Source organism: Gorilla gorilla, chromosome 8, assembly GCF_029281585.2.
Source record: "Gorilla gorilla gorilla isolate KB3781 chromosome 8, NHGRI_mGorGor1-v2.1_pri, whole genome shotgun sequence".
Classification (NCBI taxonomy): Eukaryota; Metazoa; Chordata; class Mammalia; order Primates; family Hominidae; genus Gorilla; species Gorilla gorilla.
Genome location: NC_073232.2, coordinates 107592565 through 107612506, shown reverse-complemented (window position 1 = coordinate 107612506; position 19942 = coordinate 107592565). Strand labels below are relative to the sequence as shown.

The 19942-nt window shown below is 45.4% G+C and overlaps 1 protein-coding gene across 50 annotated transcripts in view; it reads left to right on the top strand.

The window, feature by feature from the left end:
- Nucleotides 1-19942, top strand: part of SORBS1 (sorbin and SH3 domain containing 1) — a 249911-nt gene that overhangs the window by 211545 nt on the left and 18424 nt on the right. For 34 of the 50 annotated variants that reach the window (XM_031014952.3, XM_031014953.3, XM_055352557.2 and 31 more), the window contains 4 exons: nt 3683-3729; nt 8476-8590; nt 8744-8869; nt 10842-11036. In XM_031014952.3, coding sequence (XP_030870812.2) covers nt 3683-3729; nt 8476-8590; nt 8744-8869; nt 10842-11036 — 483 coding nt within the window. Of the gene's footprint in view, nt 1-3682; nt 3730-8475; nt 8591-8743; nt 8870-10841; nt 11037-12832; nt 13607-19942 lie in introns of all 50 variants that reach the window. The other 16 variants (XM_055352554.2, XM_055352551.2, XM_055352548.2 and 13 more) reach the window with 1 other exon arrangement.

Sequence of the window (19942 nt, the reverse complement as noted above, 5' to 3'; positions counted from 1 at the left end):
ATCCCAGTACTTTGGGAAGTCAAGGTGGGAGAATTGCTTGAGCCCAGGAGTTCGACACCAGCTTGGGCAACATAGTAAGACCCCCATCTCTAATTAATTAATTAATTAGATAGATTGGTAGATAGCCAGGTGTGGTGGCACATGTCTGTAGTCCAAACTACTGAGGAGGCTGAGGCAGGAGGGTTGCTTGAGCCTGGGAGCTCAAGGCTGCAGTGAGTCATGATCATGCCACTGCACTCCAGCCTGAGCAACAGAGCAAGACCCTGTCTCAAAAAAAAAAAAAAAAAAAATGTGTCTGGGAAGAAGAGGTAGTGAAAAGAGGGAACCAAATTAAAAGAAAGAAAGCTGGCTGGGTTTAGTGGCTCAAGTCTATAATCCCAGCACTATGAGAAGCTGAGCCAGTAGGATCACTTATGGCCAGGAGTTTGAAACTAGCCTTTGCACCATAGGGAGACCTCGTCTTTACAAAAAAATGTATATATATTGAAAAATTAGCCAGGCTTGGTGGCACATGCCTATAGTCATAGCCACCTGGGAGGCTCAGGTGGGAGGATCACTTGACCCCAAAAGTTCAAGACTGCAATGAGCTATGAACACATCACTCCAGCATGGATGGCAGAGTGAGATCCTGTCTCAAATTTAAAGAAATTTGAGGCTGTCTCAAATTAAAAGAAAAAGGAAAGCTGGGGAAGAGAAGGAGACTCTAAAATGATGGAGAGAAAGAAAATCTATCAAGGAAGAAGCAAAAGTTAGCGAATGTTAATTGCAAGGGAAAGATAGCCCTTGAGCCCTCAACATTCCAGCTCCTCCTGAAAATGGCCCGTCTCAGAAGGCTCTGGGCATGGTTTGTCCTCACTGACAGTCCTGCCTGCTTGTAGGTAGAAGAAGATGGGAACAGGTGAAGGCACTAGGGCTGCACACTTACACATGTACATGATACACGCAAACAGAAATGCACCGTGGGTGGAATAACCACAGACAGAGGCAGGCAAACTCTGCTCAGTGAGCCTGCCTCCCTTCTAGAGCAATGCTTCTCAAACTCTGACAAGTGCGTTAGCATCCCCTGGAGGGCTTGGTAAAATACAGACCCTGGGTCCTATCTGCAAAGTTTCTGATTCTGCAGTGGGGCCTGAAAATTTACATTTTTAACAATTTCCCAGGTGATATTGATTATACCAGTTTAGGGACCACATTTTGAGAATCACTGCCCTAGAAGTTGACTGTGGACTAGAAAAAGTAGAGACCAACACATCCCAGGTGCACCACACTGTGTCAATGCACTTCAGTCCCATTCAGTAGGACTTGGGTGACCACAGGTTCTGTGTAAGACCCTATGGGAGGCAGAAAGAATTCAGTCTCTGTGCCCTTGGGGAGCTGATAGTGGAAGTCTCCCTCTTATACAGTTATCTCTGTCCTGTAGTAAGTAATACAATACTGTGAAAGCCAGAGGAGGGAAAGATGGATTTAGTCTTGGGAGCTATAGGGAGATAAAGAGGGAGAGGATGTTGCTTCCATCGATGACTCACATACACGTCTCAAGAGTTCGATGGAATCAGTGAATTTTAACAGGCCTTTAATGAAAAAAATCTCACCACCCCACATTATTAACCTAAGTCCACTTACAAAGTAATCATAAACTACACACCTATATAATTATATTGATTTAAATGATAGGAGATATTGTTTTGACAGAACTCAGTTACCAAAGTGTGAATGTGGTGCTGCTTTGGTATACATTTTTTAAAGTTCACACAGCTCTACAGCTGGGTGACATGAGGTAACCTACTTCCTTGTGTTTTTCTACTGAAATCACTGTGAAATTCTTATCCTTATAATTTTGGTCATTTAGTTTTCTCTTGTGAACTTGTCATTTATCATTAACCCCACATCCATTCTTTTCTTGTTCACCTGCAACTGTGAAATTATGCCCTTTGGTTACAGACACAAACACAGGTATTGAAATTGTGTGGCTTTAACTTGATTATAAGGTGATCATTCACTTGGCCCCCGTACGTTTGGTATAGATAGGTAGATAGATGAAAACATCAATGTGAAAATGCAGACTTTAAAAATACCTGTGGAAGGCTAGGCACAGTGGCTCACACCTGTAATCCCAGCACTTTGGGAGGCCAAGGCAGGAGGACCGCTTGAACCCAGGAATCTGAGACCAGCCTGGGCAACATCGTGGGACCCTATCTGTATAAAAGTTACCCAGGCGTGGTGGTGCATGCCTGTAGTCCCAGCTACTCAGGAGGCTGAGGTGGGAAGATCACCTGAGCCTGGGGAGTCAAGACTGCAGTGAGCTGTGATTGTGCCACTGCCCTCCATCCTGGGCAACAGGGCAAGACACTGTCTCAAAAAAAAAGAAAGAAATTCCACAGCCGGGCGTAGTGGTTCACACCTGTAATCCCAGCACTTTGGGAGGCCAAAGTGGGTGGATCACTTGAGGCCAGGAGTTAGAGACCAGCCTGGCCAACATGGTGAAACCCAGTCTCTACCGAGAAATACAAAAATTAGCCCAGCGTGGTGGCACATGCCTGTAGTCCCAGCTACTCGGGAGGCTGAAGCAGGAGAATTGCTTGAACCTGGGAGGCAGAGGTTGCAGTGAGCTGAGATCGTGCCACTGCACTCCAGCCTGGGAGACAGAGTAAGACACTGTCTCAAAAAAAAAAAAAAAAAGAAAGAAAAGAAAAGAAATTCCAGACAGAGGAGGGGGTAGGAGGGGGTTCAGCTGAGGTGTAGCAAATAGATTTGACTGGAACAGGAACAGTGTAGTAGAGATAAAGGCAATTCCATAAGAGTAGGGAGAAACTACCCAAAGGCCTTCATCTATGGCAGGAATTGAGATTTGAACTGAGGGAAAGTTGAGAGCAGCAGCCAACTTCAAAGCAAGGAAGAGATGTGAGGAAGAATGTTAGGAATGTTATTTGTGCTCCCGGGTGACAGATTAGAGTGAAGAGAATGTGAAATCAAAGGAAGCTTTGTGTCAGTGGAAACTAGACATCAGCTTTGAGCAACAGGGTTGTGGAGGGATGGAGGTGTGGAGGGAGGTCCCTCCTGACTTAATGACACACTTGATCAGGAAGTGGAGAAGGGGCAGAGGCTGACTTGGACCTGGGCATCTGGGAACAGAGGGCTACCCAACAGGATTGGAAGTCTTGGCAGGAGTCATTTGAGCTCAGGGACCACTTTATCTGGCTTTTTGGATGATGTCACAGACCGTAAGAAATATATGGAGTTGGAGATGATGTGAGAAGTGAATCGGCATTTCATCTACTTGCATATCGTAATTTAAGCAAATAGATGTCTCTGAGGAATAAGACAGTAGATAAGGAACATCTTAGGACTTCTGGCTGACTTTGTCTTTTTGTTTGTTTGTTTTTTTAATAGCCATGGTTCACATGTTTTGAGGAACTGTTACCTCAGCTTTGGGACCTTTCTAACCATCTCTTCCCCAGATCTGGCTGTTTTTAGGGGGATTCTCATGAATGACATACATAGTTGACTGAACATTTATCTAGTGTTCTACTAAGGTCAGACAAATGCAATTTTGCCCAGATTTCTACACTAGAACAAACTGGCTAGAGTGAATTTTTCTGCTTTGCTTTCTAGAAATTTGTGAAAATGTGTCCTTGTTGTCCATGAATCCTGATTTTAACTTGTCATTGTTTCTTATGTTCAGATGAGACCTGCCAGAGCCAAATTTGACTTTAAAGCTCAGACACTAAAGTAAGTGCCACCAGTTATATTTATTTATCTTTTTAGCTGCCTTTTTGAAACACAGCAGTTTGTTTGTAGAGAAGAGTTGGAGAAATAACAATTATAAAAGTTGTTGTTAAAAAAAAAAAAGAACAAAACAGTAGTTCATAGAGTTTGCTATGTGCCAAACACTATTCAGAGTACTTTGCTTATGTTAATTCCTTATGGAGTGGGTGCTGTGATGATCCCCACTGTTCAAATGAAGAGACCAAGAGACTATAAGGTTAAGGAACTTGCTCAAGCTGGTGTGATAGAGTTGGAATTCAAACCTAGGCAGAGGTTGGGGTCTTATACCCTGCCCCACCCTGCCTCCTCCTATGTAGGGGCTCTATTTGCTCCAGTGGTGGCTTGATCTGACCCATCTTTTCTGTGGAAGGATCTAGACCAGTCTCTAGGGAGATAACTTTACCCATTTTGCTACAACATCCCAAGAGATGAAAGTCTTACATGAACCCACAGGAAACTAGCGTTTCTCTTAAGTGTGTTCCTCAGAGTGCTAGCCCTGTAAAATTTTTCTCAAAAAGAGGGTTCTGTTGTAGAATGAGTTGGGAAACACTGCATGCTATGTCTATACCTCCCACCCCCTTTGAAGAGATACTTTGTTGATGACATATTAATAGCTCCAGAAGTCTTTCAAGAAAGGAACCTGAAACACGATTTGGGAGATGCTACCAAAGACTGGGTTCCATAAGGAAACAGCTGGCTTTTTATCTAATTATGGATTTAAATAGTCCATGACTTCTCATTGGCAGCTAAAAGTACAATGGTCAGTGGCCACCCCATTGTCCTGCAGATGGTTGGTTGTGCATCTGGTGATCAGAGGGAGAGCTCCCTGTCCTTAGATGCTGGGAAATGCTGTGTGGAGCTAACCAACCATGGTTCTGATCTCCTGCATCACAAAATGAGTGACCAGGCCACAGTGTCTAGAGTCTAGGCACAAATCTGGTATAGTTGGGTTTGTGTGTATTACTCCAGTCCTTTAGTTGGTCAGCTAAAGGAGGTGGCTGTGTAATATACTGCAAAGATTGTGGGCTTTAGAGTCAGGAAGTCCTGTGTTCAAATCCTGAGTATGCCACTTACTATCTCTGTGACTGTAGTCTAGTTATCAACTTCTCCCCCACTCAATTTTCTTTATCTGCGAGATAGGGGTAAAAATGCCTCTCTTGCGGGGAAGCTGGGGTAATACCTGTAAAACATTTTGCATAGTGACCAAAATTTAATACTCAAAATATGTCATCCTCTTCCCCCCTTTTTTTTTAAACCAGAGAGGATAACAGAGATATATAAATTAATTTGCAATTTAATTAATACACTTATTTCTTTGAATTGAGGAGTCTATGTAAGATTTATTAAATGGTATAGTGATGATAATATTACATTTTCCCAGATTTCATAAAGAGTCTTAAAAACAATTTTTTTTAGAGCAACCCTGTCAAATAGAACAGGTGAGAAAGCTTAGATCCACAGAAATTGTCAACTTTTATCAACATTGCTAATGCCGGAGAGAGGGCTCCTTCCTCCTGACTCAGTGTTTTCATCACGACATGCTGCGTCCAAAAAAATGTCCACAAAATTTAGTGAAAAAAGTAAATTCTAGCTCCGTGGTCTTTTAAGCCCTTCAGTCACTTGGTTTTACATTTCCCCATAGTCAATTACTCAAAAAAGCATGCTGTCGGGGCCAGGCGTGGTAGCTCACGCCTGTAATCCCAGCACTTTGGGAGGCCGAGGCTGGCAGATCACTTGTGGTCAGGAGTTCAAGACCAGCCTGGCCAACATGGCGAAACCCTGTCTCTACCAAAAAATACAAAAATTAGCCGGGTGTGGTGGCAAGTGCCTGTAATTCCAGCTACTCAGGAGTCTAAGGCATGAGAATTGCTTGAACCCAGGAGGCGCAGGTTGCAGTAAGCCAAGATCATGCCACTGCATTCCAGCCTGGGGGACAGAGTGAGTCTCCATCTAAAAAAAAAAATAGCATGTTATGGAATACTTGGTTCAACAAAGTTAAACAAGTTTCTTTCCCCGTGGCCTTCTCAGAGCCTCTGCTGTGCTGATGTACACCATGATGCTCCAAAAAAGATGTAAAGCGAATCATATTTCTCAAACCCTCTCACCAGCAGTGGTTCTTTGGGAGCTAGGGGTATAGTCCACAGCAGTGGAAGAATGGGGCCCCAGATTTCCCATGGTAGTCTTCCATCAGCCACAACTACAGACCCCTCAGTTCGTCTCTCACACACAAGTGGGTCCTTTGCTTAACAGTAGGACCATTATGTTCCCATCCCCCTCCACAGCTGCGAGATACTTAGTATAGCAGAATCAGGAGCCTGCAGATCGCCACAGGGGTGAATATGCTGAGGGTCTTGCTCATCTATGTGCCTGTGGTTGGGGGTGACGGGAGGGGGAATTCATAATGCCCCCCAAAGAGGGCTGTGGCAAAAATGTGGCCCGAGACATTCCTTCTCACAGAGACAAATGTCCATATCCCCTTTACGGACCTCTTGAGAGTTAGAATCCTGTCTGCTAATGTGAGACCCACAAAGGCTGCCTTGTGCTTTTATTCAGCACAGAACTGACTTTCTGTAGTTTTCCAGATGTGCCCTCATTGTTCGGCCAGCACCCCTCACATACCGTGGGACTTCCTGGCATCCTGCAAAGTGAGCACACCCCTTCCAAGTTACAATTGGAGACCTTTCCATCCTATTGGTTTGACTCAAATGAAAAAGATCTAGGTCATTTTTTTTTTTAATTCAAGAAAATGTTACAATTTTAAAATTATTTAATTCAAGAAAAAGTTATAAGGGCCAAGTGCGGTGGCTCACACCTATAATCCCAGCATTTTGGGAGTCCGAGATGGGCGGATCACCTCAGGTGGGGAGTTTGAGACCATCCTGACCAACTTGTAGAAACACCGTCTCTACTAAAAATACAACATTAGCCGGGCCTGGTGGCGCATGTCTGTAATCCCAGCTACTGGGGAGGCTTAGGCAGGAAAATCCCCTGAACCCGGGAGGCGGAGGTTGCGGTGAGCTGAGATCACACCATTGCACTCCAGCCTGAGCAACAGAAGCGAAACTCTGTCTCAAAAAAAAAAAAAGAAAAGGTTATAATTTTTATCCTTCTTTTTTCATTTTGTTTAAAATTTGGCTTTGTCTCATTTTTTTTTTAAAGAGTCCTGGTTAAAAATTAACATAATCTGGGCCAGGCACGGTGGCTCACGCCTGTAATCCCAGCACTTTGGGAGGTCGAGTCAAGTGGATCTTGAGGTCAGGAGTTCGAGACCAGCCTGACCAACATGGTGAAACCCCATCTCTACTAAAAAACACACACAAAAAATTAGCCGGGCGTGGCGCCTGTACTCCCAGCTACTCGGGAAGCTGAGGCAGGAGAATTGCTTGAACCTGGGAGGTAGAGGTTGCAGTGAGCTGAGATTGTGCCACTGCACTCCAGCCTGGTGAAAGAGTGAGACATCGTCTCAAAAAAAAAAAAAAAAAAAAAAAAAAAAAAAAAAAATAATAATAATAATAATAATATCATCATCGTTATTAAGGCAAGCAAAGGAATGGATATGGAAACGTTGCAAAGGGTCACAAAGAGCATTTGAAGGAAAATCTACTTTTCTTTCCAACATCACTTTTCCATGTTAAAAAGCAAAGGAATTAGGCCAGGCGCGGTGACTACATGCCTGTAATCTCAGCATTTTGGGAGACTGAGGCAGGAGGATCACTTGAGCCCAGGAGTTCAGGACCAGTCTGGGCAACATAGCAAAACCCCATCTCTACAAAAAGATACATAACAATTGGCCAGGCATGGTGGTGCATGCCTGTAGTCCCAGCTACTCAGGAGGCTGAGGTAGGAGGATCACTTGCGCCCAGGAGGCTGAGGCTGCAATGAGCTGTGATCATGCCACTTGCATTCCAGCCTGGGCAGCAGAATGAGACCGTCTCATGAAAAAAAGTAATGGAATTAACATTTATTGAGTGTTACCTACCTGTGCAACAGGCACCATCCTAGCTGTTTATTTTTAATTTGTTGAAACATTCTCCAGCAACTCTGAGTTAGCTCCAAGTTCAGCTAAAGAAACAGTGTCTCAGATTAAGTATTGTGTCCAAGGTCCCAGAGCTACTAAATTTCAGAACTGGGTTTTGGACCAGATCTGCCTAACTTCAGAACCTTTCTACTGCATGATGATACAAAGATGGATGGTAAAATGGATGGGTGGACAAATGGTGAAATTGATGGAATGATAGAAGGATATCAATATATCACAAATAATTTGAGGGCAGTTTAAAGCAACGAAGGCATGCTCTGCTAGGGCATAGAAGAGGATAGTGAAGGTATCCAGAAGGAGACGTTTTGTTTAACAAACATCAGTTAAGGCAGCTGAGTGCATTGCTCTGTGTTGCATAAATATTCTAAGCATAAGACAACATTCACAAAAAATGCATTTAGAAAACCACAACAAATTAATAAGGCCTCTGAGCACTTTCAAGGGCTAGTCAATTTGAATGTTAACATCCATCCTGCAAAAGAGTGGAAAAATGCCAAATGTGATGTAATTTCCTGAATAGTGGGGTTCTTACTTCCAAATATGGAGGCCCCTCTCTGGAATTTGTACCCTTTGACCCCACTTAAAAGTCTCCTTTTGCTACAAAACTGAAGTGTCTTAATCTTACACATATTGAAACATCTGCTAAAATGCCGTTGACCTTCTGTCGACAGGGAGCTTCCTCTGCAGAAGGGAGATATTGTTTACATTTATAAGCAAATTGATCAGAACTGGTATGAAGGAGAACACCATGGCCGGGTGGGAATCTTCCCACGCACCTACATCGAGGTACCGCAGCCCCTTTTCTTTCTAAGGAAAAGCCTGACCGTGCCCAAAGCACCATTTATTTACCAAATGCTTATGTTTTGTTTCCTCCTTTTCCTCTTGTTTCCCTGCTTTCTTCTCTTCCCTTGTTCTCTTTTACCTCTTTCCCTTTCTCAGCTTCTTCCTCCTGCTGAGAAGGCACAGCCCAAAAAGTTGACACCAGTGCAGGTTTTGGAATATGGAGAAGCTATTGCTAAGTTTAACTTTAATGGTGATACACAAGTAGAAATGTCCTTCAGAAAGGTAAGCTGCACTTCTCATGCCTTGCTTTGGGGCTCTCTTGGATGGCGCAGCTATGTGGGGAAGTGTGGTGTTGCTATCGCACCCCAGTCTGGGGGTGCTGTCTGTACCCTTAAGAGAAGTATGCCAATCAATAATTGCATTAAGGGCTGGGCACGGTGGCTCATGCCTGTAATCCCAGCACTTTGGGAGGCCGAGGTGGGTAGATCACTTGAGGTCAGGAGTTTGAGACTAGCCTGGCCAACATGGTGAAACCCCGTCTCTACTAAAAATACAAAAATTAGCTGGGCATGGTAGTGGGTTCCTGTAATCCCAGCTATTGAGGTGGCTGAGGCAGGAGAATCATTTGAACCTGGGAGACAGAGGTTGCAGTGAGCTGAGATCGCTCCACTGCACTCCAGCCTGGGCAATAGGTCTCCAAAAAAAAAAAAAGAATTGCATTAAGGCCTGTAATCCCAGCACTTTGGGAAACCAAGGCAGGAGGCTCGCTTAAGGCCAGGGGTTCAAGACCAGCCTGAGCAACATAGCAAGGCCCCATCTCTACTGAAGGAAAAAAAAAAAAGAATTGCGTTAAGGGCAATTGGAGAATTTTCTGAGGTAAGGTATTTTTAAAATAAACCCTAGGCTAATGTCAGGGTTTAACTATATTGAGCTCACTGATTAAAGATAGTATTTCTGGAGTCTTAGACATCTTTTATAAGCTGTTTTCAACCAACACTTACCAACTAATGATGTGATAATGCACTGTGTTGGGGACTGGGTTTTACAATATATTGGTGTGACCTAGTGGAAAAAACAGGTCCATTGATACCAGGAGAAGTTTGAAAAGCTTTGAACCCAAAAGGCACAAACCAACTACGCAGAATGTGGGAGTTAAATACTTTTTCCAAGCTACCATTTTCTTATAGAAAAAAACGAAGATATATGGCTGTCTCCTAGGTGGTTGTAAGAGACTTCGGTGAAACAACTTATGTGAAGCCCCCAGCATGACACATGGTATCTAGTTGGTGCTTAGTAAACAGGAGATGCCAGTATTATTATTATCACCATCATGCTTATTCAAAACATAATTACATTGTGCAGAGAAGTTGTTCTTTCTAGAATCCAAACACTCTACATGGCAAAATTCTCTGGCTTGCTAAAGTTACTAAGTTACTGATTTTATTGAGGATTGAGGGAAGTGAGCACATTGCTAGAAAAAGCACTGGAAGCAACCCAGTTGCCCAACAGCAGGGGATCAGTAATTAAATCATTATATGTGTGTGCGACAGAATACCCTGCAGTGGTCCATTAAGCTATGCAATGCCATTAAAAATCTAGAATTCTATTTCTTGATAAAGAAGGAGGTTTACTATGTGCTGTTAAGTATTTTTTAAAAAGCAAGCTGGAAAAGGGAAACACAGTTCATACTCAATTTTTGTAAGAAAAAATATGTGCAGGTTTAATTCACATGCATAGAAGTAAATCTGGGGAGTCCATATACCAAATATTAAGTGTTTATCCCCAAATGACTATGTGATGGGTGATGATTGTTTTCTGCTTTATGTTTGTGTTCTGATTTTTCTATAATGATACATTATAAGTATCTATAATGCTACAAAAGAAAGAAAAAGTGAAACCCCCCAAAATCTTTGCCTTAGAAATGAAGATTGGGTATCTGTTTCACATTAAATGAGTCAAAAACACTACATTTGTTCCCTGGCTTAGGGACACCAATCTGATGTTCTCCTTTACTAAAATATTTAAAGAACCAAGCTGAACTTCCCAGCATCAAGGTAGCTCCTCTGCCATTAGCATCCTCATCCCAGTGGTGTTAATTCCCTCCAGGTTCAGCAGGGAAGATTTTTCCTGAGCTAAGGATGTGATAAACAATGAAGGACATTGAAGCATGCAGGCAGAGGCCCCAGGCATGCAGAGGCCCCAGGCATGCAGAGGCATGCTAGGACAAGGACCCTCTCTTTGCTGTGTCTTCCAGGGTGAGAGGATCACACTGCTCCGGCAGGTAGATGAGAACTGGTACGAAGGGAGGATCCCGGGGACATCCCGACAAGGCATCTTCCCCATCACCTACGTGGATGTGATCAAGCGACCACTGGTGAAAAACCCTGTGGATTACATGGACCTGCCTTTCTCCTCCTCCCCAAGTCGCAGTGCCACTGCAAGCCCACAGGTATCTAAGCTTCTCGTCACTGGTTTTCATACTCAGCATGTGAATTTTTGTAGACAACAGTGCTGATGGCACACAGCCTCTCTGGGGAGGTTTTTGAGCACTGCAATTAAAAACTGTCTGCAGGAGGCCGGGTGTGGTGGCTCACGCCTGTAATCCCAGCACTTTGGGAGGCCGAGGCGGGTGAATCACCTGAGGTCAGGAGTTCAAGATCAGCCTGGCAACATGGTGAAACCCCATCTCTACCAAAAATTCAAAAATTAGCCAGGCGTGGTGGCGGGCGCCTGTAGTCCCAGCTACTCGGGAGGCTGAGGCAGGAGAATCGCTTAAACCCGGGAGGCGGAGGTTGCAATGAGGCAGTGAGCCGAGATCATGCCACTGCACTCCAGCCTGGACGACAGAGCGAGACTCCGTCTCAAAAAAAAAAAAAAAAAAAAAAAAAAAAAAAGAAGATATATCTCAGGGGAAAAGGAATAGTCAAGTAATTGCTCTGGGAATAAGGTGACTAGGGAAAGAGAAATAGAGAAACAAGAGCCTTTATCAGTTGGTCCCTCCTGGGTGAAGCTGTTGGTGTGGGTACCACCACTGTGTCATAAATCCCATGGTCCAAATGTGGTCCTCAGTCATCTTGGCCAAAGTTGACCTGCAGAAGACAAAGGCTGAAAGAGAGACTTACACCTTCTCATCAGCCATGTAGACCAGATCCAAAGTATTATTTGCATTCACTGGAACCAGGTGATTGGAACAAGTAACTTACAGCATCTCAGTCTCAGTGGGCTGAAAGGATGTAGGTTTATAGGCGTAATAAGATGTTGGCTTTCCCAAACATTAATTATGAACAAACCTGTTTAGAAATATAAACTATTCCTAAGTGATCCCCACTTTCCCAAAGCCAAGAAAATGTCAGAACCTTGAGTTCAGGGTGACACGGTGGGGGTGACATCCCTGTGAAAGAGCCTGGCCAAACCACCATGTATGTTGTAAGGAGGTTGGCAGAGGAACAAGAGTAGGACCTGGGGGCCCAGGTTGACCCTGAGACGGTGCCTCTTGTCGGGTCCTCTAATTGTTTCCTCCTCTGCCACCTGCTCATCACAGACCCCAGTAGAGGGTTCTTGGCAGAAAACATTAAACGGGCTGACCCAGGGCTTCCTGGACAGTGATAGCCACATCCTGTTGTCTTATAGGACAGAGTGTGTGACTGGAGCGGGACATTCTTCTTTGTAAGGATGCAGGGAACTCAACTACATTTTTCACTTGACTGTAGCCAAGAGTGATTGTAAAACAAAACTAGTACACTACTCATACTCCTTTCTGGAAGACTCTGCTGAGCTCCCAGAGAAAATAAAACCCCAGGGAAGGGCCATGGCAGTGTGGGGCCACCTTTCCCCGTATGGTTCCGGGTCAGGGATCTGGATGCACAGGGGCTGGGTTGGCTGGGATGGGGAGCTTCCAATGTGTCCCTTTGAAAATCTGATTCTGCAAAGCAGGGCGGCCTCATCCGTCACTACTCTGACGGGAACCTCTCCCCATCTCCACACCTCTCACTGCTTCCTCCACCCCCTGCCTGCACACATCAGGATCACGCTCGCACATGCTCAAATGCACACTCACCCATCCCGGTTTCTCCCCAGATGTAACCCGAGGATTTCCTTTTTGGACACCAGAGTGTCCTTGCTCATCCTCTCCATTTCATTCCTCTTTATATACCCCTTGTGATTATTTTCCTTCTTTTTCCTTTATGCTGACACTTGTACCTTTTGCTTCTTTCTTTTGTTTTCCTCTCTCTTCTTCTTTTTAAGTTTTCCAGTCACAGCAAGCTCATCACGCCAGCCCCCTCATCTCTGCCCCACTCCCGCCGAGCCCTGTCCCCCGAGATGCACGCTGTCACCTCTGAGTGGATCTCACTGACTGTGGGGGTCCCAGGCAGGCGTTCTCTGGCCCTGACCCCACCCTTGCCTCCTCTGCCAGAGGCTTCTATCTATAACACTGACCACCTCGCCTTGTCACCGAGGGCCAGTCCCTCCCTGTCTCTCAGCCTCCCCCATTTGAGTTGGTCAGATCGTCCCACCCCACGATCAGTAGCTTCTCCACTGGCCCTACCTTCCCCACACAAAACCTACTCCTTAGCACCCACTTCCCAGGCCTCCCTTCACATGAATGGAGACGGTGGTGTCCACACGCCATCTTCAGGCATCCACCAAGATAGCTTCTTGCAGCTGCCGCTTGGGAGCTCTGATAGTGTTATCTCCCAGCTTAGTGATGCCTTTAGCAGCCAGAGCAAGAGGCAGCCATGGCGCGAAGAGAGTGGACAATATGAGAGGAAAGCAGAGAGGGGGGCAGGCGAAAGAGGCCCTGGTGGACCCAAGATCTCTAAGAAGAGCTGCTTGAAGCCTTCAGACGTGGTCAGGTGCCTGAGTACTGAACAGAGACTCTCAGATCTCAACACCCCTGAGGAGAGCCGGCCTGGCAAGCCCCTGGGTAGCGCTTTTCCAGGAAGTGAGGCTGAGCAGACAGAGCGGCATAGAGGTGGCGAGCAGGCGGGGAGGAAAGCTGCTCGGAGAGGTGGGAGCCAGGTAGGACTGCAGCATGCCGCGTGTGCACTTGGCGTCTCACTTGGCAGGGTGGGCTGCACGTCTCGCCCCTGGTCCATCTACGGAGGCCAAGTGAATGCTGGTGAGACCATTTGCTTGCCTCAGAAGCAAAGAGATGGCCCCAGAGGGAATGGGGGGACATGAATTCAGGTGCCAGGACTGGATACAGTTGGAGGGAAAGGACAGGCTATATCTGGCCACTTGAGGTCATTCGGAAGTTATCTCTACTTTGAATGCCTCCTGGTCTGCTGCAAGGGCCTCTGAGAAGGCAGACCTTCCTCACATCCCATGTATGCCTTAGAGATGACCCTCAGTTTGCTTTGACTAACACAGCTGAGAACACCAGGCTTTGGTGTGGTGTGGTTTGCTTTTATGTAAGATGCACTTTGTTTCCATAACCCATGGTGCTCTGCTAGTGCTTGGCTCTGTCAGGTCTTTGTCCTGTCTCGTGTTTGTGTGGGAGCGCGGGGCCTTTGTTTGCCATGAAACAAAGGTGTTTTGGTTCTGGAGAGGAGAATGCAGGTCTCCTGGGGCCCCGACTGACATGGGGTATCCTTGAATAGCCATGCCAGGTTTTGGGGTGAGTGTACCATCTTCTCTCTGGGTCAGCTACAAAGAGTGCAGCATTTGGACAAAGGTAGCCTTAGGGTGTTTTGAGACCTGAAAATTTTTTTGGAGAAATGAACTTAGCAACTAAACAAATCACAATTCTGATTTTGGCTATGCTGTTGACTACTGCGAAAGTCAGAGACTTTCGGCAGCTTCTCAGAAGCAACCAGGTTTGAATGCCAGCTCCACCTCTTACAGTCTAGTGACTTGGGAGTTGCTTCCCCTCTCTGAGACTCAGTTTCCTCGTCTGTAAAATGGAGATGATAGCACCTACCTCAAAGAGTGGTTGAGTACAAGGGCTTATGATCCTGGGAACATGGTCAGCACTTTATAAACGGAAGCTATAGAGCCACCATCTTGGGTGATCTAGAACTGCTGCTAGAACTGAGAATATTTTTAGAACTTCCTTAGACCCAGATTGAGTTCCTGAAGATGTCTTCAAGCCATTTATTAAGTATCTAGTATGTATGATGTCCACAGTAAATAGTGCTTAACCCTTAGGCTTGCAACCTCAGTTTCCCTTTGAGGCTGTAGTTATTCAGTCTATGAATAAGGCCTGCAGGTACCAGCCTCTGGGCAGAATACAAAGGTCATTTGTCTCTCCTCTTGAGAACCCTAAGTTCAAGGCTCCTCAAAACAAGGAGGAGCCTAGCAATATCACTAGGGCAATAATAGAGGCATGCTTGGGGGACACAGGAGCACAGAGTCTTGAGACACACTAGGCCAGACTTCCAGCTCCAGCCAAGCACATGTGGGCCCATGGGTGGGCCAGCACATCAGGAGTGGGGATCACTGAGGGTGAGCCAGCATGGGGCAGTTTATAAGAAATCAGGCTTAGCCTTTTGCTAGAAAGCCACTTAACCTCTCACATGCTAAGCAGGAGTGGAAGCAGTCCATCCCTTGTAGGGCAGTCATAAGGATTCAGTGAGGTAATTCATGGAAGTTGGTGCTTGGCATGTGCCAAGGCTCCATAGGTGGGGTCACCCGCTGCTGTGTAGGGCTGTAGGAAAGCAGCAATACCTGGCAAAGGCTTTGCCTGGCCCTGGAACAGGTTGAGGAAGGAATAGAAGAGATGGTGAAGTGGCTAGTTGAAAAGAATTAAATGTTTCTGACACAGGAACAATTCTATAAACATTCTAAGTCAACCCAAGGCACCCGGGGACATCCTTATCGTCAGTGTTGAGTCATCATCCCGGCCCAATTCCAGGATCCTGTGTGTATAGGAAGTGCGCACGGTGCCGGATCTCCGAGTAAGGTTAGGGATATACGCTTCCTGCTTCCTAAGGCAGGATAGGAGTGGAGTAGCTGGCAACACTGAAGATTATGTTGATTGGAAAGCCAGGCTTGTTGAAACTTGGTGTTCCTTTCTTGGTGGGCCTCCAGACCCCAAGTGTACCACTTCCTGTCCCCTCCCTTCCTCCTGCCCTCCTGGCACAAGCCCCTTCTCCATGGGTGTGCACAGGCTGTGGCCTGGGGCTCGCTCCCCCTTGAGAGCTGGCATTTGTGTGAAAAGGGTTGCTGCCCACACCTCCCCTTCAGCCCCCTCACTTTCCCCTCCTATGGCTGGAGCAGGAGCTGACAACTCTGGAAACGGGGTCCTTCAGAAGGGGCTCCTGTGTCTTGGGCCCCCTTTGGGTGACAGACATGCTAAAAATGGGAAGGACTTGTATGACAACTGTTCTCTGGCAGCCCCATCAGGATGACGTGACCACAGGCTGTGTTGCTTATTTGGAAAAATGCATTCCAGACCAGTTTGTGTATCAAGAAAATTGTCAGCCATTATTCTCCTTGCTGAACTAAAGAGCTGAAACAAAAGTTCACTTTTATTGTAGGTATTGGGGAGGTAGGTTGAGAATCGGACCAATAATGGGAGGGAATTTTACCTGAGAACCTTAAATGAAAAGATATTCTGAAATGTTATGATCATTTACTCTTTGAAGCATTTAGGATATTCCAGGTACTTAGCTGCAAGAGATAGAGAGAGGTGAACATCATCAGGGCTTCCATTTAGATGTAACTTCTAGGAAGCTGTTGGGGCCAAGGGAAAGTTTCCCTTTTGTCCTTGAAGTTTCCCTAAAAATTACTGACAAGAAGCAAAAATTTTTTTCTTTCTTTTTTTTTTTTGAGACAGGGTCTCACTCTGTCACCCAGGCTGGAGTGCAGTGGCACAATCTCATTGCAACCTCTGCCCCCAGGTTCAAGACTCCTTCAACCTCAGCCTCCTCGAGTAGCTGGGACTACAGGCACATGCCACCATGCCCAGGTAATTTTTGTATTGTTTGGTAGAGACGGGGTTTCACCATGTTGGCCAGGCTGGTCTCAGACTCCTGACCTCAAGTGATCCTCCTGCCTCAGCCTCCTCGGATTACAGGCATGAGCCACCACGCCCGGCCAAGAAGCAAACTAATAGGAGAAAAGGCATACAGATTTATTCGATCATAGTTTTATGTGACATGGGAGCCTTCAGAATGAAGACCCAACCAATGGGGTGCAGAAGCTTATACCATCTTGAGGTTACAGAAGAGTGGGGGCTCAGAGGATGGCCAAAGACAGGTTATGGTGGTAAATCAGATTTTAAGCAGCAAGACACGTTATGGGAGGGAGAAAAGTAAGGCTTGGCTAGCAAAGGGGTCTTGTTATTTAGATGAAAGCTCACAGGTAGCAGCCTCAGAGAGAATAGATGGTAAATGTTTCTTTTAGGCCTTTAAAGGTGTCAGACTGTCAGTTAATCTTTTCTAGATCTAGACAAGGGAAAGCCTCAGAGAAAACCTGGCTGCATCAATGCAGATTTTCCTCTACAAATACAAATCTCCTGCACAAAAGACAGCTTTGCAGAGCTACCTCTTTTTGCTGGCTCTCTGACAGCCATGTCAAAATATGTCAAAAAAATATATTTTGGGGTAAAATATTCTGATTTCCTTTAACACCTTTCCTGACAGCCTCCCCAACCCCTGCATGAGTGGATTAGTGCTCTGACTTTGGGCTGCCATAGCCCCTGCAATGGTCTGTGTGAGCCTCTCTCAGCCCCCTTTGCTTCCCTGTGTTCCCATAAAGTATCAGTGCTCCAAAGGTGGGACCGTGATACCTAATGTATGGAAGGCACTTCAGTGAATGTTTGTTGAATGAAAGAAAAGGCAAGCCAGACACGGTGGCTTACACCTGTAATCCCAGCACTTTGGGAGCCTGAGGCAGGCAGATCACTTGAGGTCAGGAGTTCAAGACCAGCCAGCATGGCGAAACCCCATCTCTTCTAAAAATACAAAAATCTCTTCTAAAAAAATACAAAAATCAGCTGGGTGTGGTGGTGCATGCCTGTAATCCTAGCTACTTGGTAGGCTGAGGTGGGAGAGTCACTTGAACCCAGGAAGCGGAGGTTGCAGTGAGCAGAGATAGGGCCACTGCACTCCAGCCTGGGTGACAGAGCAAGACCCCGTCTCAAAAAAAATAAAAAGACAAACAATGACTGACTCCAACTAAAGGAGTTTAGGATCTTCACCGGGGGAGTAAGACCTGTTCCCAAATAGTTATAATGCAAATAAGGAAAGAGAGTCACAAACAGTACATCCTGGAAGATCAAGATGGGGAGAAATAATAACCGGGAAGGAAGTTGGTTGTCTGGAGACTTCAGGAAAAAAAATGCCAGGCAGGGTGTCAGAGCCCCAGCATGAGGAGGTGGTTGACTTGAGTGTTGGTAATAAAAATTGACTGATAACAGTATAGATTTGAAGAAGGAAAGTTTATTAGAAAGAAAGAACGCTGCAAAAGGGTGCAGCAGGGCACTCAGTGAGAGAGGACTGAGCGCACTGCGGTGGATTTTCCTTAGGAGCATTTATGGACCTTAAGGCAGAAGCTTAAGGGCAATTTGGACCATACTGGCCACATAGGTCATGATACATGATTACATCTGTAGATGTTTTGGTGCCTTAACGTCAGCAAGGGTTGCACAGTGAGTTTCAGCATGCCATTCCAGAGATGTGTAGAAATTCTAGTTACTTATAAATTTGGAGGGAAAGAAATCTGGGACCAGATGCCTGCTTTAAATGATAGGGAAGTCTAATTACTTCTGATTTTCCCAGATAAGGAATTTGGCCTGTTTGATGGTCACCAGGTGGTCATTGCTCCCTTCTAAATTCCTCAGATAAGGAGTTTTTGCCTCTGGGGCTTGCTGGATGGTCACCAAGTGATTTTGCTCTCCTCAAAAAAGTAGCATTTAATCTGAGCCTTAAAGAATAAGAGGTTTTCTCACAGATGTACAGCAGGAGGGTGGGACTAGAGGCAAATAGCTCAAGCAAAGGCCCAGAGGTAGGACCATGAAAGGTGTACATAGAGAATGATGCATTCCTCGTTTGGGTGAGGCTTCTGGTGTCCATAGGTGAATAGAAAAGGGGGTTTCTGGAGAAGGGGCTGGGACCAGAAGTTATGTCAGGAGTCACGGTGACCCTTTGAATCAGTCACCTGCCCACCTCCCTCAACTCTGCAGATGTGTGGACACTTCCTGTGAAATGGTTTGACTTTTCACTCCTAAACTGTTTCACATTGGGTCAGTTGCCCATGTTTTTAGGTGTGTTTTTTCTCTGAACAGCAGAAGAGTGAATGAAATGGATGCAGGGGTCTTCAGGGAAATCAGGATGGGGTGGGGAAGAGCACTGGATTGAGAGTCAGGGTCCCAAGTTCTAGCTCTAGCTCTGCAATTGGCTTGCCAAGTATCTTTTGTTGAGTCACTTCTCTTTCCTGGCAGCTACTCTGTCCGTAAACAAAAGATTCAGACAAGAGAAATGCCATTCTTTTTAGCTTTGATATCCTTTGATTAGGTAAAAATCCTGCATGAATTTTAGTTTAAATGAGAAAGAAGAACACATACAAAAATTTAAGTCAGGGGTTTATTGTCAACTTACAGACGTTCACAATGGAAAAATAGAAGTTTTGCCTTTTAGTTTTTGTTCCGAGGGACAACTTAACTTATTGGATGAAAAATGTGCATACAAAATGCCCAAGCAGTCAGAATTATCAACCAAGTTCTTGGATTTTCTTGGGCACAATTTTGGCCAACAACATTTAGAACAATTAAGAAAGTAGGCTGGGCGTGGTGGCTCACACCTGTAATCCCAGCACTTTGGGAGGCCGAGGCGGGCAGATCACTTGAAGCCAGGAGTTTAAGACCAGCCTGGCCAACATGGCGAAACCCTGTCTCTACTAAAAATAGAAAAATTAGCCGGGCATGGTGGTAGACATCTGTAATCCCAGCTACTCGGGAGGCTGAGGCATGAGAATTGCTTGAACCCAGGAGGTGGAGGTTGCAGTGAGCTGAGATCATGCCACTGCACTCCAGCCTGGGTGACACAGCAAGACTCTATTTCAAAAAAATTTTAAAAAGTAAACAAAAAAAAAAGAAAGTAAGGGGGACAGGTCTGATGGTAGTCAGTTATCTCAATTCATTGTTCACAGTCAGTTACAGATCAAACTGGTTGTTCCACTAAAAAAAAGAAAAAGAAAGCAAAGGGAAGATCATCTTGAAAAATCCCATCGTTTGCATGATCAAATATTTACTGAGTTTCTCTGTGACAGAAGCACTATTTGTTGACTGGCATCCAGCCTTGGTTTTTAAGTGTTTTTACAAATTGTGAGAGTACCTCCTAGAATTTTTGAATTAAAGAGAATATTTAGAGACCATCTACTCCAGTAACTGACAACTTTTTCACAGAACCTTTG